The sequence below is a fragment of the Caretta caretta genome, chromosome 1 (assembly GCF_965140235.1).
Source record: "Caretta caretta isolate rCarCar2 chromosome 1, rCarCar1.hap1, whole genome shotgun sequence".
In the NCBI taxonomy this organism is placed as follows: Eukaryota; Metazoa; Chordata; order Testudines; family Cheloniidae; genus Caretta; species Caretta caretta.
In genome coordinates, this window is record NC_134206.1 from 194223478 (window position 1) to 194248622 (window position 25145).

The 25145-nt window shown below is 40.6% G+C and overlaps 1 protein-coding gene across 1 annotated transcript in view; it reads left to right on the forward strand.

The window, feature by feature from the left end:
* MORC1 (MORC family CW-type zinc finger 1) overlaps positions 1-24879 on the forward strand; it is a 96397-nt gene extending 71518 nt beyond the window's left edge. Inside the window, exons 21-28 of the mRNA XM_048839400.2 lie at positions 105-177; positions 545-656; positions 2964-3107; positions 7886-7976; positions 13065-13115; positions 20844-21029; positions 22583-22648; positions 24359-24879. Coding sequence (XP_048695357.2) covers positions 105-177; positions 545-656; positions 2964-3107; positions 7886-7976; positions 13065-13115; positions 20844-21029; positions 22583-22648; positions 24359-24529 — 894 coding nt within the window. The 3' untranslated portion in view covers positions 24530-24879. The remainder of the gene's footprint in view (positions 1-104; positions 178-544; positions 657-2963; positions 3108-7885; positions 7977-13064; positions 13116-20843; positions 21030-22582; positions 22649-24358) is intronic.
* Positions 24880-25145: the final 266 nt, after the last annotated feature.

Below are 25145 nucleotides of genomic sequence, written 5' to 3' on the forward strand. Positions count from 1 at the left end.
TATTATATTGTGATTTAACTTTGCTATGTAGATCCATGGCTTTTTAGGAGAAGACAGTTCCTTAAGCTATAGAAAGATAATAAACTAAACTTTATGAATTTTAGGTAATGGATGAGGATGAGACTGAAGATTTGTCTAAGTGTGGGGAAAGTAAAGAAGTTCTTTGGTTGAACAAAGGTAAAATCAAAAAGTGCTTGTACTTTCAATCTAGACTATGTTTAGAGAATTGCTGTGAGTATTTAAAACAACAATGTACATAAGACGGACTTGCAACTGACACTAGTCTCACTATCATGTGACTATTGGGAAATTAGTTAATTGGAAGCAAAATCTTTGTATGCTTAGGCCAGGGAATTGAATATTCACTTGGAGGACAGATTTCCGTTTCAAGGGACGATTGTAAATGACTATCTTTAAAATGATAGCTTTCTTTTTCAACATAAGCTAGTGTTAAAGCATTCTTTAAAGAAATTACTTCAAAGTGGTTTCTAAAGTCAACACTTTTTTTTTCCCCTTCATCTAATGTGTTTTGCTAAATGTTTAGGTTCATTTGGAGGAAGACAGAAACAGTGCGACTTACAAAGGTATATTTGTTTTGATCAGAAGGATGCTACAAAAATAAAGGGAAATAATTTGCCTTCTTCAAAATGGGAAAGGTGAGAAGTCATATTACCAAAATGCCAAGTGTCTATTCCAAAATATTTTGTAATGGTGCTGTAGCTAATGATACCAAATGTATTGCAAACACTGAATATGCTCAAAACAGTGAGTTAGGAATACAGTAATGATCTTACTGGTTATAGTGGTAACTATCAGCTTCAATGTGCAGTTAAGAACGTTTTAGCGTTTTATGTCTTCCATTTATACTACGTTTGTAGTGGCTTTTGCAGTGTGTATATATATATATTAAAAACATTTTTACTGATCTTACTTGTATCGTGGCTAAAAAGTGTTAATTTCAAAAGACTAACTTTCAGACTTAAGGCCTAATCCAGTCATCAGTGTAAATTGGCACAAACTTCATTGCAGTCAGTGCAGTTATGTAAATGTAAAATTAGACTGAAAATAAGGATTGCTCCTTAATACTGACTGTTCTTTAGCTCTTATTTAAAGTAAAGTGGTAATTCTGTTTAATTTTGAAAAGTTGCTAATGCATAATTGTATTTTACCTGCTCTTAACATTTTTGTTCTAAGTCAGTGTCCTCTGAAATAAACTATATCCACATTATGCTGCTTCAAAATTCCCTTCATTTCCTAATAACTTGATTGATGATAATTCTAGTAATAAAAACTCTGGGCCAAATCCGGCATTCTTGTTGCACACACAGCTCCCATTCCTTTCAAGAGAGAGGCAGCGGCTTAAAAACACAGCACACTACTACCAAGTGGAAGGGGCTAATAAAATAACCTGCTGTGAGGTGTTCACTCTCTATATAAAAGCCAAGTTCTCTTCCAAGACTTCAGATTCCCTAATCAAGTTACATTATCTTCAGCAACCAGTGTCTTTTGTGTGAAATGAAACCCAATAATACCTTATGCAGCTATAGTAAGATACATAACTGTGATGCTACATGTAACTAGATTTTCACTCAAATATGCATACGTATAAAGGCATGACTCTCTGCAAGGAGTTGAGCACCTCCTATGAGGTGATCAGCAGTCTCTGCTCTCATTGACTTCCCCACTTGGCAAGAAGGGGCCCATAGTCATGATGACCAAATGCAGTGGAGCTTTTGCCACAATCCTTAACTTCACTGGGTGAGTGGATGAAAGAGCTACAAAGTTTTTCTGTTCAAAACGTAAGTAACCTAACACAATTATGTAAGCTCATTGCAAAGTAGACAGAAATAAATCTGAGTAGCCTAAATACCGACTTTACCATCTCAACCTGCTATAGCATTATTTTAAACAGATAAATATTTTTCTACAATAACAAACTCAACCCTTTATTGCCTACATTGTATCTTTTACTGCTGGGTTAATTTCTATGCTTGATGCCATGTAGCAGAGTTGTGGGAATTTCCTGGTATATTTGTCCTAAAAATCTCAACTAGAAGAAGCACTCTGGGTGGCATATAAAGCAGACTCCGTTTTTAATGTCTTTTCTCAAATACAAGTAAAATATATGATGTTGATATAATCTACTCAGCCTATATTGTACTGAAAGCAATAAAATATCTTGATACATACAAATAAAGAAAAAAGGCCAAAATATGTTGTCTTAATTATTTAGCAAACTATTTAATCTGTTGCCCACGCTGCTGCTGCAACACAAATTAAGCTATTCAGCTATTTTGTTGATACTTTTGAATCTGCAGTGCCAGTTTAATAGTACTAGGGGCTAGTTAAATCCAGCTCTGTGCTTAATACTTGCTCTTTAGTGTAAAATTATGAGTTACCTTATTGATGCCCACATGGATATAAAAGGATCATCAATGCAGCACAACTTGATATTACTGAATTCTGGCTTCCAAAATTCCTGTTCATTGAAGTTTTCTGTGTTAAATTGTGCATATCAGGTCCTCAGTGCTTTGCTGCAAGTATATTAAGGAGGCCCAATTAGCCAGTCATCCTTTTACTCCTGCTCCTACAACCTGTAGTGCAAGCTTTTTTCTGTTAAGCAGACACCTCCCCCCTGGATGAATGGCCTGGAGCAAGCCATCCATCATTCCCTAAAATCAGAGGAATCAGTCACGATTTGTAAGAGTCTGCACTTTAGGATTAGAGTAGTGTAGAATGCACATCATTTTCAAGCCTGCTGGGGCAGTTTCCTCAACATATTTTATGTTCTTCCTAAATCCTTTGGAAAATCAGGATTCCATGCTATCTCTTTTATTTGTAGCTTACTTCCTTGCTCCCTCTAGGAACTCAGTGGGGGTTGATAAATAAGATGACAGAAAGTATGTTTCTGACTTCTTTTGGTGTCATACTTTAAAATGATCTTTTGTCCACTTTATATCTAGTGCATTGGCTGAAGATCCAAAAGGATGGGCTGAAGGAAAAGTCCAAGTCCCAATGCAGGAGATGGGTGCTGTGGCACACATAGAAGAGTCTTCCCAGTGTATGTCTGCAAAGAAAACCATAGAAACATTAACCTCTCTTTTAAGGTGAGTGTTTCGCTGGCTTAATGTCTTAACTTGAACAGTTTGAATACTCTCACTGTGTCAGAGCAATTGCAGTTATTGATCTGGCCTTCTCTGAGCAGTGCCATAATTTAAGTCTCTATTTCAAAGGCTCAGAAGGAAATCCAAATAGAATCTGAATGCTATGTAGACTGCCCAAAATATTACAAAATTGGATCAGATCTTCAAAAGTGTATGCAATGCACTTCAGTGTGCCCATCTTACATAGATATTTGTTCTCAGATGCACGTACAGTATGGAAATCTGGGTGTACATAATAAGACTTTTGGATAAGTTAGGCTCAGTTTTGAATATCTGGTCCATTAACTTTATTTCACAATGCAGTTGGTAGAAAATTTAGAAAAATTAAGTTCAGTAAATGCTATGTACCATGCACTAGCAAAGCTTTTAACAAGAACATGAATTTACTCAGAATGAAATATATTCCTCTTTTAACCAGTTGAGTTCCTGGCTTTTGGTTTTTGTGTAACTATAATCCTAGTTTCCAGGATGTTAGCTCTTCCTGTCACACAGCCTCAGTGTGTGATAATAATGCCAGATTTAACAGAGTGAAATGAGGGTTGCACTTATCTGCCTTTGAAACAAGGCGTGAGAGATAATCATTGTTGGCCATAGTCCCGTTGGCTGACTATGGACTATTTCACAAGCCACCAGGAAGTGAAAGACTGATTGTGTACCTTCTTGTGGATAGTGGGTTGGATCATATGTGAAGGTGTCAAGTGGGACCAGATAAGATGCCTGCTGCTGAAGAAATGGATCTTAGTGACTGGGGACGTTATTACGCCAATTGTCTACATAACACTTAGCAAAATGATAAAGTAGTGTATGTGAAAAAACTTCAGAGATTTGGATTAGCAAAACTATGAAATTATTTCTTTTTGCGTCTATTCAATAACAGTTGCCAGCTGTATCTTTAAGGTTGTGAGTGCACGTATTATATAACCCACTTTGAGAAAGTGAGGAATCTTTCCCAGCTAAGCAGAACAAACATTCGAAAACAGTTGAATGTGCTTTAACCATCTTCAGAGGAAAGATTGCTAATTGTTACTACTTTTGTTATTTGTGGAAGAAATATTATGTAAAAGAAGAGAGGGGGTGTAAGCACACAGCTAAATCCCTTAAAATATATTCCACCTAAACAAGAACAATGTTAAGTATACATAAGCCAGTGGCTCTCAACCTTTCCAGATTACTGCGCCCCTTTCAGGAGTCTGATTTGTCTTGTGTAACCCAGGTTTCACCTCACTTCAAAATTATTTGCTTACAAAATCAGACATAAAAATACACCAGTGTCTCAGCACACTATTAGTGAGAAATTGCTTACTTTCTCAGTTTCTCTGTGTGAAACATTAGTTTGTACTAACTTCGCTAGTACTTTTTATGTAGCCTGTTGTAAAACTAGGTAAATATCAAGATGAGTTGATGTACCCCCTGGAAGACCTCTCCGTACCCCCAGAGATACAAATGCTAGTAGTTCTCAACCAAGGGCACAAGGCAAACAGAAACATGACAAATTAAAGTTAGAATTTAGTGGACAAATAGTTGCTGCAGTAGAACTAGGTGAGATTTTAGCTTCGTACATTAAACCATCTAGTAAAGTTGTAGATCAGAAAAAAGAACAGAAGTACTTGTGGCACCTTAGAGACTAACAAATTTATTAGAGCATAAGCTTTCGTGGGCTACAGCCCACTTCATCGGATGCATAAAATCGAACATATAGTAGGAAGATAGATATACACACACACACATACAGAGAAGGTTGAAGTTGCCAAACAACCTGTAAGAGGCTAATTAATTAAGATGAGCTATTATCAGCAAGAGGAAAAAAAACTGTTATAGTGATAATCAAGATGGCCCATTTAGACGGTTGACAAGAAGGTGTGAGGATACTTAACATGGGGAAATAGATTCAAAAACAGATTGGCAGAGCCAGAAAAGTATCCGGAAGTCACCTACTACAGGACAGGACCAACAAAGAAAATAACAGAACCCCACTAGCTGTCACATTCAGCCCCCAACTAAAACCTGTCCAGCGCATCATCAAGGATCTACAACCTATCCTGAAAAATGATCTCTCACTCTCACAGATCTTGGGAGACAGACCAGTCCTCGCTTACAGACAGCCCCCCAGCCTGAAGCAAATACTCTCCAGCAACCACACACCACACAACAAAAACACTAACCCAGGAACCTATCCTTGCAACAAAGCCTGATGCCAACTCTGTCCACATATTTATTCAAGTGACACCATCATAGGACTTAATCACATTAGCCACGCCATCAGGGGCTTGTTCACCTGCATGTCTACCAATATGATATATGCCATCATGTGCCAGCAATGCCCCTCTGCCATGTGCATTCGCCAAACCGGACAGTCTCTATTCAAAAGAATAAATGGACACAAATCTGACATCGGGAATCATAACATTCAAAAACCGGTAGAAGAACACTTCAACCTCCCTGGCCACTCAGTAAAAGACTTAAGGTGGCAATTTTGCAACAGAAAAGCTTCAAAAACAGACTCCAACGAGAAACTGCTGAGTTTGAATTAATGTGCAAACTAGATACCATTAACTTGGGTTTGAATAGTGACTGGGAGTGGCTGGGTCATTACACATATTGAATTTATTTCTCTAAGTTAAGTATCCTCACACCTTCTTGTCAACTGTCTAAATGGGCCATCTTGATTATCACACCAAAAGTTTTTTTTGCTCCTGCTGATAATAGCTCATCTTAATTAATTAGCCTCTTACAGTTTGTATGGCAACTTCCACCTTCTCTGTGTGTGTGTGTGTGTGTATGTATGTATGTATGTAATATCTATATCTTCTTAGCGTATGTTCCATTCTATGCATCCGATGAAGTGGGCTTGAGCCCACGAAAGCTTATGCTCTAATAAATTTGTTAGTCTCTAAGGTGCCACAAGTACTCCTGTTCTTTTTGCGGATACAGGCTAACGCAGCTGCTACTCTGAAACTTCGCAAAAAGAAAAGGAGTACTTGTGGCACCTTAGAGACTAACCAATTTATTTGAGCATGAGCTTTCGTGAGCACATCTGATGAAGTGAGCTGTGGCTCACGAAAGCTCATGCTCAAATAAATTGGTTAGTCTCTAAGGTGCCACAAGTACTCCTTTTCTTTTTGCGAATACAGACTAACACGGCTGTTCCTCTGGTACTCTGAAACTTGTAGATCAGAAGTAAATCAAAAGGATAAAACAGCCTTATAATTATCATATGGCTGAAATTGACCAGAAGTCCACTAAAATCACCCAGAGTACTAATTATTTCTTCAGGTGACAGCTCTGCCAATCATAAAAAATGCAATAAAGCCATCCTTTCAGCATAGTTTTGTAGGAAAGTGGTTGACTTAATGTGTTTGTATCAAAAGTAATTGTCTGGGTAGACTTCTGAAATGCTGTCAACATCAGATTTTATGGCCAGGTATTCTGCAGATAAAATGAAACTTGTAGGAAACCCATTTCCCTTCCTCATTTGTTGCATAGTAATTGACTGCGTAAAATGGGATCTTACAAGAGCGCACAATGGAGCTGGCATGAATGCTGGACTTCTGTCTTTGATCATGCATATAATTCAGTTGCTGGCGCTAACAGTAGAGAATTTAAAATGTAGGAAACAAATACTGCATAGGAAATATTGAACTATTCAAGAATCAAATGCTCCAAAACAAAGATTACTGGGCTTGTGGTTAAGCCATGTAAATAACACAGTTATCAAGTAACACTTTCACCCCCATCCATTCTCCCTGTTTCAGCTACCTCCTTTACCCCCATGTCTGTAAAGGGCAACCACTATCCATTCAGTCAGTGGACTGAATTGACTTTGGAGCCAAGTCACAAGTTCCACAAAGGTTACTGCTTAGTTTGGGCAAGTCACACTATCCCAAGGGCATAGAACACAGCTTCGCCACTTCCTTGGGATGAGTGAATTGGCTGGGAGGGATTTTATTCTGTGGCTTTCTAGATCAGGGCCTGGAGTCAGAACCTTAGTGCTGTTCTTGTCCTCTCCCTCTTATTCACTGTGATTATTAAAGACACTTAACCTCTCTCTACCTCAGTCTGCCTCTCTGAAAAATAGGGATGACACCTCTTTAAAATCTTTGGGTATCCTTGGTTAAAAGGGTATCTCTTAGTGTAAAATACTATTCCAGCCCTTTGTTGACATAGTATGGAAGACCTGAATTGAGAACTGCACCAGAATTTCCAAAAATTATATCCAGGCCTCAGGTCCAGGTCCTTAATTTTAGAAACAGTGGATTCCACAATGGATTCTCTGTGGCTGCCAGAGAAATTAATATTGTTTATTATTGTATATAGCTAGTTGAAAAACAGGATATTATTTTTCCCAGCTCGGTGGTGGTCATAAAAACTGTATTTTAAATCAAAATTGCCAACTTTGCAAAATTTCCACTAGCCTTAATATACTGTGTTACGCTTTCAAGCAGTCTTTGGATGTATAGTTTTAATCTTTCTCCACAAATAATATCTTTTGTACTGAGTGCGAAGCATTATAGTGCTATAAGCTTTGTGCTGGCATATCTAAAGCACAGTCTGGTTTGTTCCATACTGTCCAATCCAGGGTATCTGAGTAAGAGGGGCAAGTTTCTGTTAGGTGTCTTAATAAGAAGCATTCTAACTGGGTCCCCTAGTCTCCACAGTACAAGACTTGAGGTTAAAGAAATCTTGGATATTGACACACAGTACATTTTGTTGAAATTTTTTAGAGAAGTCCTGCTGTATTTTTTGCCAGACTGCAAATTGTCAAGAGAACAGCTTAATTGCATGTCTTCTGAGGATCTTGTATCTATGTTTAAGGTACGTGAACTTGTAGTTTAAGTCTGAGTGTGTTCTAATGGGTAATAGGGTGGTTACAGTTTAAAAAGTTCACACTTGTGTTCCACACCACAGTAGCTAAGAACACAGCCTTTCTGAATCCCAGGATGGGGAACATACCTGATTTCTTAAATACTACTTCATGATAACAGGTTTCAGAGTAACAGCCGTGTTAGTCTGTCTTCGCAAAAAGAAAAGGAGTACTTGTGGCACCTTAGAGACTAACCAATTTATTTGAGCATGAGCTTTCGTGAGCTACAGCTCACTTCATCGGATGCATACCGTGGAAACTGCAGAAGACATTATATACACACAGAGACCATGAAACAATACCTCCTCCCACCCCACTGTCCTGCTGGTAATAGTTTATCTAAAGTGATCATCAAGTTGGGCCATTTCCAGCACAAATTCAGGTTTTCTCACCCTCCGCCCTCCCCCCCCCCCCCCCAACTCACTCTCCTGCTGGTAATAGCCCATCCAAAGTGACCACTCTCTTCACAATGTGTATGATAATCAAGGTGGGCCATTTCCAGCACAAATCCAGGTTCTCTCACTCCCTCACCCCCCTCTAAAAACCACACACACAAACTCACTCTCCTGCTGGTAATAGCTTATCCAAAGTGACCACTCTCCCTACAATGTGCATGGTGATCAAGGTGGGCCATTTCCAGCACAATGTGCATGGTGATCAAGGTGGGCCATTTCCAGCACAAATCCAGGCTTTCTCACCCCTCCCCCCCGAAACACACACAAACTCACTCTCCTGCTGGCAATAGTTCATCCAAACTGACATCCATAATCAAAAAGGCTGACAAAGGAGGTGCTGTTGTCATCATGAATAGGTCGGAATATGAACAAGAGGCTGCTCGGCAGCTCTCCAACACCACTTTCTACAAGCCATTACCCTATGATCCCACTGAGAGTTACCAAAAGCAACTACAGCATTTGCTCAAGAAACTTCCTGAAAAAGCACAAGATCAAATCCTCACAGACACACCCCTGGAACCCCGACCTGCAATATTCTATCTACTACCCAAGATCCATAAACCTGGAAATCCTGTGCTCCCCATCATCTCAGGCATTGGCACCCTGACAGAAGGATTGTCTGGCTATGTAGACTCCCTCCTCAGGCCCTCCGCTACCAGCACTCCCAGCTACCTTCGAGACACCACTGACTTCCTGAGGAAACTTCAATCCATCGGCGATCTTCCTGATAACACCATCCTGGCCATTATGGATGTAGAAGCCCTCTATACCAACATTCCACACAAAGATGGACTACAAGCCGTCAAGAACACTATCCCTGATAATGTCACGGCTAATCTGGTGGCTGAACTTTGTGACTTTGTCCTTACCCATAACTATTTTACATTTGGGGACAATGTATACCTTCAGATCAGCGGCACTGCTATGGGTACCCGCATGGCCCCACAGTATGCCAACATTTTTATGGCTGATTTAGAACGCTTCCTCAGCTCTCGTCCCCTAAAGCCCCTACTCTATTTGCGCTATATTGATGACATCTTCATCATCTGGACCCATGGAAAAAAAGCTCTTGAGGAATTCCACCATGATTTCAACAATTTCCATCCCACCATCAACCTCAGCCTGGTCCAGTCCACACAAGAGATCCACTTCCTGGACACTACAGTGCTAATAAACAATGGTCACATAAACACCACCCTATACCGGAAACCTACTGACCACTATTCCTACCTACATGCCTCCAGCTTTCACCCTGACCACACCACACGATCCATCGTCTACAGCCAAGCTCTGCGATACAACCGCATTTGCTCCAACACCTCAGACAGAGACAAACACCTACAAGATCTCTGTCAAGCTTTCTTACAACTACAATACCCACCTGCGGAAGTGAAGAAACAGATTGATAGAGCCAGAAGAGTTCCCAGAAGTCACCTACTACAGGACAGGCCCAACAAAGAAAATAACAGAACGCCACTAGCGGTCACCTTCAGCCCCCAACTAAAACCCCTCCAACGCATTATTAAGGATCTACAACCTATCCTAAAGGATGACCCAACACTCTCACAAATCTTGGGAGACAGGCCAGTCCTTGCCTACAGACAGCCCCGCAACCTGAAGCAAATACTCACCAACAACCACATACCACACAACAGAACCACTAACCCAGGAACCTACCCTTGCAACAAAGCCCGTTGCCAACTGTGCCCACATATCTATTCAGAAGACACCATCACAGGGCCTAATAACATCAGCCACGCTATCAGAGGCTCGTTCACCTGCACATCCACCAATGTGATATATGCCATCATGTGCCAGCAATGCCCCTCTGCCATGTACATTGGTCAAACTGGACAGTCTCTACGTAAAAGAATAAATGGACACAAATCAGATGTCAAGAATTATAACATTCATAAACCAGTCGGAGAACACTTCAATCTCTCTGGTCACGCAATCACAGACATGAAGGTCGCTATCTTACAACAAAAAAACTTCAAATCCAGACTCCAGCGAGAAACTGCTGAATTGGAATTCATTTGCAAATTGGATACTATTAATTTAGGCTTAAATAGAGACTGGGAGTGGCTAAGTCATTATGCAAGGTAGCCTATTTCCCCTTGTTTTTTCCTACACCCCCCCCCCAGACGTTCTGGTTAAACTTGGATTTAAACATGGAGAGTGGTCAGTTTGGATGAACTATTGCCAGCAGGAGAGTGAGTTTGTGTGTGTATGGGGGTGGGGGGGTGAGAGAGCCTGGATTTGTGCTGGAAATGGCCCACCTTGATTACCATGCACATTGTAGGGAGAGTGGTCACTTTGGATGGGCTATTACCAGCAGGAGAGTGAGTTGGGGGGGGGGGCGGAGGGTGAGAAAACCTGGATTTGTGCTGGAAATGGCCCAACTTGATGATCACTTTAGATAAACTATTACCAGCAGGACAGTGGGGTGGGAGGAGGTATTGTTTCATAGTCTCTGTGTGTATATAATGTCTTCTGCAGTTTCCACGGTATGCATCCGATGAAGTGAGCTGTAGCTCACGAAAGCTCATGCTCAAATAAATTGGTTAGTCTCTAAGGTGCCACAAGTACTCCTTTTCTTTTTACTTCATGATAAATGTTTGTAAATTTTCATAGTGACCACTGTGTGGAGCCTTTCTTTTCTAAGGTCACTAGTTTGAATCTGCCAGATCGATAATAATCGCAAATAACCTGACAGCTGTTGTATGGAATCATGTGAAATTAGGTGTTCTTCAGTGAATAGATGTCCACATCATACAATCACTCCTCCTGTTGCTGCTCATATAATATTTAAAAACTGGGGACCAGGGAAGAAGACTCTTCTTAAATACACTGATTTTAATGCATCCAGGTATCTTGTGGTTAAGAATTGGGACAGAATTGTAGGGGTTAGCAAAGTCTTACAAGCTTAGTGTGATGTATTTTAGGTATTTTTTTTTCCTATACAGCAATTTTGAATATAAATTTTAGTTTCCAGAGAAAAAATATTGCAGTTTGAAGTAATATGTAATAATGGTTTGCACAATCTCTTAAATATGAAGGGTTTGTTTTATACAATGTTGTTTTAGCCATGTTTTTCCCAGGATGTTAGAGAGACAAGATGGATGAGGTAATATCTTTATTGGACCAACTTCTGTTGGTGACAGAGACAAGCTTTCGAGCTTACACAGAGCTCTCCTTCAGGTCAGGATTTGTTTTTTTCTGTGAAGCAGTGCCTAAGCCAGTTGCCACCACATACTGCTAGGAGCCAGGTCCTGCATCCACTGAAGTCAGCAGAAAACTCCCATTGACTTCAGTGGGCTCTGGGGCAGACCTGTTGAGGACTAAATAAAATTGACTTAATAGTGCATATTGACCTGGTCCCACAAACTAGGTCTGTAAAAGACACCATTGGTCTCTCCTATTTTTAGGAAGAGAAAATATACCTTTACTCCCACCCTTAGTTCCTTTGAAAACAAAGGGAGATTAAGGTGTGGAGTAAAATACGTGCACGGGGAGTAGCTGTTAGGTAGAATCAGACCCTAAGCTTGCAATGTTTCTGTCCAGACTGGTTTCCATAAGATGACTTCTTGCTCTCCTCCCATAGTCAATTTCTCATCTATGTGTTTCTGAAGTTACTTTGCATGACAATAGGAAATTTATCAGAGAGAACAGGTACCATTCAGAGAAGTGGTAGTTCAACCTCATGCTGTCCCATATAATTAAAGATTACCCCTGACTTCTAAAAATAGGTAATTAGGTTTGGAGTGGAATGACTTCTTCCACAGTTGGGTTGCTTACCTGCAGCTTTAAAATGGCAATCCAGGATCAAATACCGCTTGCTTTCAGTGTTTGGATCACTTGCCCCTGACAACTAATTGAGCTTTAAAAATAAATACAAAAAGTTTCTGAGAAAATGCCTTCTGCATATTGGTAAAGTTTTTTGGCATTGCCAGCTAGATGTGCCTACCACTAGGGACAGCATATTGGGAGAAAAGTCAGCAGTTGGTTATGTTAAGTCCATTTACGTATAGGTAGAATTTTCTAACATTTGACACAAAGGAACTCTGCAATACAACGTGTGATGTTGCTCTCTGGCAATTAGACTATAGAGAAGATAAGAAGACCTATTATTATAGCTGGCTAGAGGAGTTCTCCTTTGATCAAGTGATAAAGACCTATCTTCTTAGTACTAGAGGATGGAACGTTCATCAGGTGTGTGTGACTCATCCCATCACTGTTTTTTGCACCTTTATAGAGTTTTTACACCTCAACCTTACCTTAAAGATGTAGGAATAACTCAATTGTGAGAAAAGTTTCACTATCCTCCAGTGGGCACTAAAGATTTGCTTTGCCTCTTCGGAGCTCTTGCAACAACTCTCGGAAACCTGCATTTCTCTTCTCCCAGGTCCTCCTGAGCTGGCTGGCTGTCTTACTCTGATCCTTGTCCTCCTTTTTCCTAGTTTCTGTATCTGTTTGTATTTAGCTGCTTATTATTACACAAATATTTCTTCACTCCTGCTAAGCTCATGCATAAGCTTAATATCCTCACTATAAATATTAATTCTGCTTTATTTATAAAAATAGCCAGAGGGGACTTCAGAACAACTGAAGAAGCCAGCATTGTGCTGCAGCCAGGTAAAACTATTTTATGTAATTCATTTGTATTCTAAACTGATGTTGCATCAGATAGAGTAATCTTTTTTGTGTGTCAGTTTCCAAGGAAAAGAGCATTCTTTCAAATATGGTCTTGAATTAATTACCATTTGAGGAGAATGTCTCTCTTGGGTATTATGTACTGCTGGTATACAGTGCATAGAAAAGGTTAAATTTAGGTTAGTAAAATGGGGTTTACATTTTGCCTTCAATTATGCCCTTGCAGTACTTTTGAAGTTATTGCAGTCAGAGGTGCTTATTGGCATGAATAGGCTTAGAATTTAGCCCACTTCTTCTTTGAGTGGATGCAGGCCCAGCTCACCAAAACTAGAGAGATTCATTTAGCAGTACCCATTGGGGCAGTGCTCACACCCAGCCAGGACTACTTGAGTCCTGCACTGCTCCAACTCTCCTCAGTACTTTCTTACTGCCCACAGTTTGAGTTGGAGTGTTCTGTGTGGTATCTTAGCTCACACTTCAGTTGTTCACTCAGAGAGTTTACTCTCGATAGTTTGTATATAGTTAGTAGTAGTACCCTTACTACTACTGTTAGATTACTTAGTGTAATAGTTGGATTTTACCTGGTGCAAAGCCTTTGCTAGGTTTCAAGCACTGTCCCTCATGTAGAGTAGCTATCCTCAAGAGTAATTTCCATGCTCAGTGGTTATTGTGCCTAAGAGGAAAGTGCTCCATTTGCAGATCCTTCAAAAAGAGGATACTGGTGTCTAGAGACTTATGCCTGGCTCAGCACCCTGTGGAGCAAGCCATGAGGCCTACTTTGGTGTTGGGATCCTCCTCAGATTGCCCGACCCCTCAGCAGGCTTTGATGCCACCGCAAGACTCTGATTCTTCTCCAAAGGGAAGAAGAGATTGTTCTCCTTCCTGTCCACCCGAGAAAGAAGGCTCAGAAAACTGACCGTAGTCACTCCAAGGCTCAGGGAGATTCTTCCTCCTCTTCTAAGAGGGGTGTTGGCAAACATCAGGATTCTTCTAGTACTCAGAATAGAGCTGGGCTGTCTTCCCACTCTCCAGTACCAAGACGATATCATTCTAGCACTGTACCATAGACTCCAGTACAGTCCATGGGGTGGCTGTTGAGTCCGGTACTGACAACATCAGTCTCAGCACCGACCCTATCAACCCCACAGGCTTATCAAGCAGCCTCATATTTACTTTGTCTCTCTATGCTAGACTCACCTGTGATACAGGAGTCCTCAGCTGTGTGGTGTCTTCTGCAGTCCTGGGACTATCAGATTTGATTGCATCAGAATACGGGTTGTTGCTATGATCATCTCCGATGCTGTTTAAAAATCAGACTGCAAAGACAAGATCAGCTTTCATAACAACACAGAGATCCATTGTCAGTATCAGTTCCATTATTGGCTCTGGAGACCATTTCAGCTTGTACAGGCAGGAGCTACAGATTCGGTACTGGCCTGTACTTCAATACTGATATCCTTTCCAGTACTGAGTGTTCGTGTTGCCTCAGTGACACCGCCAGTTCTCCAGGCTCTGGCTTCTGTGCCTTCATCGGAACCAATGTGGCCCAGGGCTTGAGACACGTCCGGGCACGTGATGGCTCCACCAGGGGTGGCTCCTCCGTTCCCTTCAGACTATTTGGAAGATTCCTCGCATTTGAGTTCAGAGTCATCTTCTGCTTCTGTTTTTCTGTCCAGGCACCAAGCTCAAAAGTTTTGAGAGCACCAGGGAGTCCCTATCAGCACTGAGATCAGTACCATTCTCGCAGTAGAGACGGCAGTTTTTGGCCTGGTTCCTGCTAGCCACCAGTGCCCTGGCTGTGAAAAAAGCAAATGTGGTCTTGGGATGCATCAGGCAAGGTAGTTTGAGTAGAGATAAGGAGGTTTTAGTACACTTATACAAGGCACTGGTGAGACCTCATCTGGAATACTGTGTGTAGTTCTGGTCTCCCATGTTTAAGAAGGATGAATTCAAACTGGAACAGGTACAGAGAAGGGCTACTAGGATGATCCGAGGAATGGAAAACCTGTCTTATGAAAGGAGACTCAAGGAGCTTGGCTTGTTTAGCTAACCAAAAGACGGTTGAGGGGAGATATGATTGCTCTCTCTAAATATATCAGAGGGATAAATACCAGAGAGGGAGAGGAATTATTTAAGCTTAGTGGACACAAGAACAAATGGATATAAACTGGCCATCGGGAAGTTTAGACTTGAAATTAGACAAAGGTTTCTAACCATCAGAGGAGTGACGTTCTGGAATAGCCTTCCAAGGGAAGCAGTGGGGGCAAAAGACCTATCTGGCTTTAAGATTAAACTCGATAAGTTTATGGGGAGATGGTATGATGGGATAACATGATTTTGACAATGAATTGATCTTTAACTATTCATGGTAAATAGGCCCAATGATATCTATAAGTCTGAGTCTATATCACTTCCCTCTGTGGCCTTTATGGAACTTTTGGGATGTCCCTCAATCTTCAGGGTTCGATCCTCTTCTGATTCCAGAGAATGTTGCCAAACCCTCCTGCTGTCTCACTTCCTGAGGCAACTAGGCTGGAGACTCATACTGAGGTTGCTCCTTCTGAGCTGGTACAGCCTAAGCCTTTATTGCAGGAGCAAACGGGGTCACTTTGGGCCTACTTCCTTCTTCATCTTCCTCACCAGGCGATTGCACTATACCAGATTCATCTTCTGTGCCTAAAGACTTTGCCTTATCAAGATCTCCTTAGGGGAATGCCTACAGCCTTGGCATTCAGGCCGAGTTCATTCAGGAGAATACCCATAAGTTGGTGCACATTCTCCAGTCATCAGTTCCAGGGAGGGTAGCTCTACCTATAAATGAAGCACTTTTGGAAAATGGTATTATGTCCCTATGCAGAGTTTTGAGTGCTTCTATTCATACCCAGCCTCTAACTTGCTTGTTGTAACAGCTGCAAATGAGAGAGTGAAACATGAGGGGATTTAAGTCAATGCCTAAAGATAGAGTCTAAAAGATTGGATGTAATGGGACGAAAAATGCATTCAACCTTGTCTTTACAAATGTGCGCTGCTAATCTGCAGGCACTGTTATCAAAATATAAACTTGTAAATTAGAAAGCTACGTCCAAATTTAGACTAATTGCCAGAGTCCTCCAGGGAAGAGTTTTTTAAGGCTTTCATTGTGGAAGGTTGTCTAGTGTCAAAGACGTTGCTGCAGTGAGCACTGCATGTAGCAGACGCCTCCTCCAAGATTATGTCCTCTGCTGTAACAATGAGAAGAGCCTTGTTACAGAACTCTGACACAGCTCCGGAGGTCCAGCAGGGCATAGAGGACCTACCTTTTGATGGTCAGTTTCTGTTTTCTGAAAAGACTGATGAGATGCTACCTTCTTTTAAGAACTGTTGAGCTACTTTCATTGGGGGTTTATAACCCAGTGATTGAGAGGCCTCATTATGGAGGTCAGCAGCAGCGATACTGTCAGTATTCCCAGATGTATTTCAGGAGTTGGCTTATCTTGCGAGACAGCATGATTTCTCCAGAAAGAGAGACAGTTTGCACAGGCGAAGGCTTTCCAGTTCCAACTAGAACCAACCAGCTCATCCTCTATCAGTCATTTTAACTCTACTACCAAGGGCAGCTTACCAGTTGTCAACTTCCAGACCAATTCCCCGCCATTTGGGGACAGACTGCCCTGCTTCTACAGTGCTTATGAAGAAACAACCCCAGGCAAATGGTCCTGAGTTCTGTGAGATCGGGTTATGCCACACAGTTCCCCCTTCTCACTCCCATGGCCCATCCCTTTTTGGGGACTTGTCTCGTGAGTCACTGCTCCTTCCGGCAGTAGTGATCGCCTATCAGGAGAATCGGAATTCAAGTCTTCCCTTGCTTGGATGATTTGGTTACTGAAGGGGAAGTCCAAAGCACAAGTCTGATGCACATGTCCTCCATCACATCCAGTTCATACTATGTCTCGTTGATCAACTGGGGCTGATTTTGAGCTAAGGAAAATCAGTATTAATTCTGATACAAAGAATCAAGTTCATTGTGGCCCTACTAGACTCTACAAGTTCCAGGGCTTTCTGCCCGATGAACAATTTCAAATAATACTTCATCTTTGTCTGTCCTTCCAGTTTCACCCTTCAAATATGGCATGCTTATGCCTGAAGTTACTAAGTTATGTGGCTGCATGCACCTACACAGTCCAGCATGCAAGTTTGTGCCTTCGTCCTCTTAAATCATGGTTTAAGTTGATCTATCACCCATCTTCAGCCATTGGACAGGCTTGTCCAAGTGCCACTGGTGATCCTGAGTACCTAGAATGTTAGGCATATCGGAGCAATGTGTGCAAGGGTGTTCCCTTTGCCCATCCTCCACCGACCCGGACTATAGTTACCGAAGCCTCCACAATAGGTAGGGGGATGTGTCTAGGGACATTGAAAGTTCAGGGTTTGTTGGTAGGACAAGAAGCTTCCCTTCATGTCAATGTCCTGGAACTTCAAGAGGTTTACGATACATACCAGGCCTTTCGGGCTCAGATCAAAGGGACAGCAGTTCATATGCTTACCAACAATACCACTGTATTATATTATGTGGGCAATCAAGGAGGAGCCCACTCTAACCAGCTCTGTCAGGGAGCAAAACAGTTTTGGCATTTTTTTCTAGCAAGGAAGACTCATTCCCATAGCTGCACACTTGTCGGATGTTCAGAATCAGTTAGCTGGTCACCTCAGAAGGAATTTCTCCCAAATCATAAATGGTCCATGAAGAGCACTCTGCTGCAGTCTATTTTCAAAGAATTGGGCTTTCAGACAATGGACTTCTTTGTAATAAAAGACAAGAACTTCAGTCAGTTTTGCTCTGGAGCTGGACTTGATCCAGGCTCATTAATTGATGACTTCCAGTTGAATTGGAGATCAGCACTGATGTGCGCTTTCTCCCCAGCCCCGCTTATCCCTCAGGTTATACAAAACTGAAGGTAGATCATGCCAAACTGATACTCATTGTGTCAGCTTAGCCAAGAAAATGTAGTTCTCCAAACTTCATGGTCTATCTGTGTGACTTCCCAGAACTCTTCTCCTCATTCCCTGCTGACACGACACCACAGTCAGATATGGCATCCGGTGTTGAGCAGTCTGCACCTAACAGCCTGGATACTCCATGCTTAGGTGAAGGGGAAGAATGATGTTCAGAAACAGTACAGCGAGTCCTACCTTCTACTAAGTTTACCTATTTGGCTGAGTGGAAAAGTTTTTCAGTTTGGTCATTGGCTCGGGGAATATGGCCAGTGCTTGCACATATTCAGGACATTTTGGATTACCTGGTATATCTTAAGTCCCCAGGTCTGTTACTCAGCTGGTTGAGGGTCCACTTAGTGGCAATTTTAGCATTTCATCTTCCAATCCAAGGGAAGTTGGTATTATCCAGTTCCATGGTAGTTAGATTTCTAAAATATGTTGTCCACCTCTTTTTTCCTATAAAAGAAATTATTCCCTTTGGGGACTTCAGTCTGGCTCCCCTAATACTGGCTCCCCTAATAAGTCCTCTGTTTGAGCCCCTAGCAATCTTTCCCATCTTTCCTTTGCCAAAAGACAGCTTTTTTTATTCCCAGAACTTCCATGAGGAGAGTTAGTGAGCTGCAGACCCTAATGGCGAAGCCTCTAGTTACAGTTTTTCAAAGGCAAGGTGGTCTTGAGGCCACACCCTATGTTTTTGTCTAACAGAGTTTTCATATTTTCACCTTAACCAAACAATATACTTGCCGGAATTTTTTCCTAAGACTCACTCAAATGTGGACAAGAGGAGCACTTTCTGTCCTTGGATGTGAGACAGTCCTTGGCGTTCTGTGTAGAAAGGACTAGACTGTTCCATGCATCACCTCAACTTTTTATCTCATGTGTGAATCGGATGAAGGGTCAGGTGATTTCCGGATGGATTACTTCCTGCACTACAAGAGGATATGGGGTAGCTCAAGTCACACTTCCAAAGAGGTGATTGGCTCATTCAATGAGGGCCCAAAAGACTTCAGTTTTGTTTCTCAGTGACATTTCTATATTGTAAATTTGCAGGGGCGCTTCCTGATCTTTCGTACAGATTTTTACCAAGCATTATGCTATTTCAGCTGTATCTAGATCAGAGGCAAACTTCGGAAAGCTGATTGCAGTCATTGTTTCAATAGATTCTGAGCCCCCTCTCCTACGAGTACTGCTTATGGGTCACCTGAACGGAATACATGACTGCAACCACTCGAAGAAAAAACGGTTACCTGCCTGTACTCTAACGGTTGTTGTTCAAGATGTGGGTGCAGATGTGTATTCCATGCCCCACCCTCCATCCTCTCTGCATCAGTCTCTTCAGCCTTGGATTCCAATGCAAAGGACCTAAGGGAGTGTCAGGGCAGCACTGCCTTCAAGAGCCCTGGGAAGGACTGCCAGGGGCCCGAGGGCATGAGCTCGATAGGTACTGCTAAGCAAAGTCCTCTGGCTTCAGCGTGCTGGGTGTGCGCATGCCTTAGTGGAATACACATCTGCACTCACATCTCGGAGAACAACAGTTACAGTACAGGTAGGTGGTTTTTTTCTCCTGGCAAACTTATTCTAGATTGCCTCTTTTCAAAGAAGTAAATTTTTAAAATACAGTAAGCACTGTGACTGCCAGTGCCCTAACTGTAAAATAAGGGATGCCGATCTTTTTGGAACCAGACATTTACTCAGAGAACTATTCCATGAATTATGTTTAATGTGTCTAATAAGAATTGTTATGCAGAAGCACAGCTGTAAGGATCAATCCATTTTTTACAAACTAGAGCAGTTAAATGATATAAGAACTATAATAAAGGCAGAATTAGTGCATTAAAGTTCAATTGTATAGGCTCATGCTGATCATTCTTATTGACAAGGGTAGTTCATTAATTTCAGTGGGGATTATTTACAGGAACAAGGGCTTGTCATGTAAGTAAGGGAATGCAGTTTCATATCCTTAGTGCGTTATACAATCCTAATATGTCCATTATCTGTTCTCATTAATGAGAGTTGAGGATTGTAAATGTAATCTTCATGCTGGTTTCAGCTGTAAATAGACACTAACCGTGAGATCTGCAAGGGATTAAACTAATTTCTTAATATCCTCCTATGTCCCCAGGCCCTTTTCTCTTTCCCAAGCTATCAATTCAAGTATCAGTTCTAAGTGAATAAAAATGGGGCTAGAGAGGGTTGGTTGGTTGGGAAGGGGTTTTTTTAGTTCTTAAAAAGCCATTTAGTGAGTCTGGAGGATATACTGAGGATTCCCTTCTCCCAACACAGTAGTAAAATAGCTGAGTGGAACCTGGCTGATTTCACATACTGCACACTCAACATCTGTTTCTTATGCTAGATAGCTATGTTCTGTGAGATTAAACCTCCCAGAATCCTTCTAGAGCCAAATCATTATTTTCTCCTATTTCTCTTCAAATCACTATTGGCAAATGGACTCTAATTTAAGAGATGCAGCTAGATAAACATTAAATTTTCCCTGACTAGTGACTTTAAATATTACAATAAATTGAATCTAAATCCTTCCTGCACCATCAGCTGTCTCTTAAAGTTCCACCATTCCTGCCTGTCTGGGCATCTTGTTTCATATCCTCCATGTTGGTCAGTTTGATGAATTAGTAGTGAATCATTTCTCCCTTCTAAAAGCAATTATAAATGTATATTTATTGTATTTCTTAATACAAATATATCTGAATTGGTTTTGCTGTGCACCTGTATCACCAGGTCATGAAAGACTATTTTGTTCAGCATGAGAGTAAAATACTAAGAAACATTCAGTCCCTAACTCACCATTCCTGTGAAGTAGCATATGTTAGTGAACTGCAACAGAGACGCTGTGAGATACAAATAAAAGCTACTCAAGAAAAACTAAAGACCCTTCGGGAGAAGATATCAGAGCGAATTCACCCAGTGAGTGGTATTTAATTCAAATATTTATTATTAATGAGCTTTTGGTATTTTTCATAAGGAAAAAAATACAACTTGTCCTGGATTATCTGTTTCAGACTACAGTGTCTCTCTGTCAGAATAAGTGTCTGTGCACATAGATTTTTAAAATGAATGGTGTTGCACAGACTGGAAACAATCTAGCATTATTCAGATCCCAAGTTCAGTTGGCAATAGGGCAGTTTAAAATAATACCTTTTTACTTGTAAACTGAGCAGTTTTTGTTCTAGAATCATTAACATACAATCTGAAAAACTACTCTAATATGGCTTACAGCAGAGCACAGACACACTCCTACAACTGAGGTGGGTTGGCAGACTGTTTATTGACATACCTATTTCTATTATACCAAACAAATGATTGTATGTTAAACATAAGATTTTCTTTGAAGTGTAGTGCTGCTGAACACTCAGTTCATGTTATTTAACTTTAATTTGTGTAATGTCAAGTGTATTTAATTTTCTGTAACATTAACCAAAAGGCTATAAGGAAGTAATTTAGTAATTTCTTAATATTCTCATTTGTGAAGTATCATTTCTTTTACCCCTATTTTTTAGGTGAAGTGATGTTTTGTCTGTAATGTTTGAGCCAATCCCATAATGAAGGCAACAGTGTCACCCAAATGCTTATATATAGGGTTTTACTAGAACTAAAATAGCACCTAAATAATCCATCTGACAAATTGGAAAACAGCATACCACTTACTCAAGTCCTTGGTGTGAATTGTCATAGCTTCATCGAAACCATTGGAGCTGTGACAGTTACAGCAGCTGAAGATGCTGGAATATTTCTAAATGTAAATATAAATATTGAAGTGCGACAGATCATTTAAATGGCCTTCTGGTTAGACACTTTCTAATTAATATTACAGTGATGAAGATTATAATTAACTCAGAACACTACTCCATCTTCTGTATATATACTGTTGGCCATATCCTCATCTGATGTAAATCAGCTTAGCTCTGTTGAAATCAGTGGTAGTCCTACAATTGACTTAAATGGAACCAGAATTTGGCCCTCAATGCATCATGTATTAATTGGCGGGTAGGTTCTTGTGCACTGGTGTGAATTGTGCTCTTGGAGAGAAGAAATAGTAACTTGCTCATGTGCTGTATACTAAATTACAGACTTATAGCTTGCCAATAAGGCCTACATGTCTTCATGTGTAAAGAAATTATAAGGCTTCAAAGAATGATAGCAGATTCTAACAGATGAATTTAACATGGGAAGTAGCCAGATCTGGAAGCGCTAAAAGGATATGTGAGAAAACAAAGCTAAGGTACAAATAAGAAATCTAAAAAGTAAAGTTTGCAAGGCACTCGTGGTGATTGGAAATAAACTGAATTTGCTCTGGGCTCTCTCCAGGCATCAGCCTGAAACATGGTCATCTTCAGTAACAGTTGAGGTCTTTTTAGTCCAAAGTGTTGCTACTTCTATCTTGGAGAAACCAGAAACCGTATAGGATAAAGAAAAAGCAAAGCAAATTTTCTTCTGATCAATCTTACTTTACTTTACAGGAGTTGTTGATAGAACTCAGGAAGCATTGCCAGTCAGTAAAAAAAAAACATGACCTTTCTCTTGAGGTAGGTGACCTGGTCATTTTCCTGGCTACAGTTAAGATTGTCTCTTGGTCACTGAGTAAATGAGCCAGCTAAACATTCTAGGTGGTATATATGCCCATAAATTCACAGCCTCACGTTCCCTTCCATTGCAGAGGCTAATGTTGCTTTATGTTTTTAAAACATCGGAAAGATTGGTGTGAAAAAGCTGGGATTACGGTCCTTGGTCCCTTGGATACTCCATGATAAATATTTAACCAGTCTTTCCATGCCTACAGTCTTCTAGTTCTGAAGCTCTCCATTATGCTTACCTGGGTGTTACACAATGTCATGAAAGGAGGTTTTGAAACCTTATAAAGGCTCTTAATGTTGTTATGAATTGTGTCCATTTTCTCTGCCACGTGAGTTCACCTAGGGTTACTTCCAAGGAAGGGCCTGACATCATCAGTGCTTGAGTCGAGTTGCCATCTGGTATGTACCTCTCAGGCGCCATGAGAGGTGACTTTTTTCCAGGTTCAATGGAAACCAGCTACAGCTCAGTCATCTTGTGAAATCACTAACCAGACTGCAATTTTTAGCTCAAACTTTTATGTAGGAAGGCTTTTTGCTAGTGGTGTGGAGCTCATTGGAAATACATTTTGCCTCTATTGTTGTACCAGAGCACTCTTCCTTTTTTTCCTTTATCTGTTTCAAGCAAAAATGCTTCATCCTGACTCATACAATCACTGTGTCTCTTGAAATTAAAGAACATCAAAATATTGAGGACTGCAAAAATCTGGACCCAATAGTAAATTTTTTTCAGGACTGGAGATGTTTAGGTTGGAGCAGTCAGTTGCTTTATCTTATGAAAAAGAGAAAAAAAAAAAAGGCTAAAGGACATTATTTTTTTCAGTCCTGGCTCCCTCTCTAAATCCTGTGTCCGGAACTGACAGACACTCAGCACTTTGCAAGATAAGACTGTAAATGAGCAACTGGTTCTCATAAATCGTTTATGTATTTTTTATTTTAGGAATTTAGTGAGACTGTAATTAATTAAATTCTGAGCTAATGCTTAAGTTTTGCTATTAAATAGGTTTTCAGTGAAAAAGTTGCCTAGATTCCTTTAACACTGGTTTTAAGACTGTTAATGTAAATGCCCTTATGGTATAACACACCGTTGTAAAAATACTCCTATCTTCCCCTCACTGCCTTTCATCTCTCCCTCTCCAGTCCGTCCAAACACCATTGCTAACGCCCATCCATCTTCTTCAGTGGCCATGCTATCCCCTTTGATTCCCTTCAGTGGTCCTGTCTTTTATTGCATCAGATGCAAGCTTCTCGTTCTCTTCTACAGAGTTCTATATAATCACACCCCTACCCCTCTGTCTGTATCTCTGCTTTCTTTTCTCTCTGCTCCATGCTTTGTCATGCTTTGCCACCAGTTTTGTTCCTTTTATTACATTGCCTATAAATCTAGAACAGACTAATTACTTTTACAAGGCTGTCTTTTCTCCCAGATCCTTGCTTACCTGCTTCTACAAGCAATCCCTCCTCCCTTCCAGTCACTAATTGCCACGCACACTCCATCTCCTCAGCTGTGGTTTTTTTTGTTTGGTTTTTTTCAGTTTGCGTTATCTATTTTAGATTGTGTGCTCTTAGGTCTGGGTAAACATAGCTATATTTGTTTGCAATACTTTAAAATAATATTTACAAGGATACTAAGTGCTTATAGATCCATGCATGTTTGTTTTTTAGGGTGACCATGTAGATGACTTAAAACAAATTGATGGCTATCTCGAAGAGCTCCTTAAACAAGACATGTGCCAATCTGGCATTGTAAGTTTACCCATTGTAAATACAAACACAGCAGAGTTAGGAGAACCTGTCGTGCCATATGAAGAAATTGTGGATGTTTTCAAGAACTGAGGTGGCTTGGTCTCCACTGCTCATATATTTATACTATCACAACTTTTAGAAATACATTGGAAAATTAATCTTAACATAATATGAATGTAAACTGTTAACAAAGAAAATTATCATGGCTTATGCTTTTGAGAAATTGACCCGGTCAGCTTCTCCTTTGAATTTTTGTGCATTATGCTCTTGAGAAGATGTTTTGTTTTACCTTTGAGCTATAAACACTACTTCCATTTGTTTGATGTAGTAACTTCATAGATACAGACCGACCTGTGTATCATATGTTAGTACTTCATAGTAATAGATATTATTGAAGATTTCCATTTAGTCAATGAAGATAAAAGACTTTAAAAATGTTATTTTACAGTATCTTTGTTACATGTTTCCGATTATTGGATGTGACAAATACAGTTGTTCTAGAGAGCTTGCAAACCTTTGGCTAATTTATTTATATTTACGAAGGGAATGTTTCTGGCTGTTCAGTATTTAGTCTACTTTTTTCAGGCATTACACAGAGAAACTCCTTAGTACAGAAGTCAATGGGAGCTTGCTTGAGTTGCAAACTCCAGCCTCAACCCTGCATCTGATAGCATATTGGTAGACTGCTGAACCCATATAGAGTCCT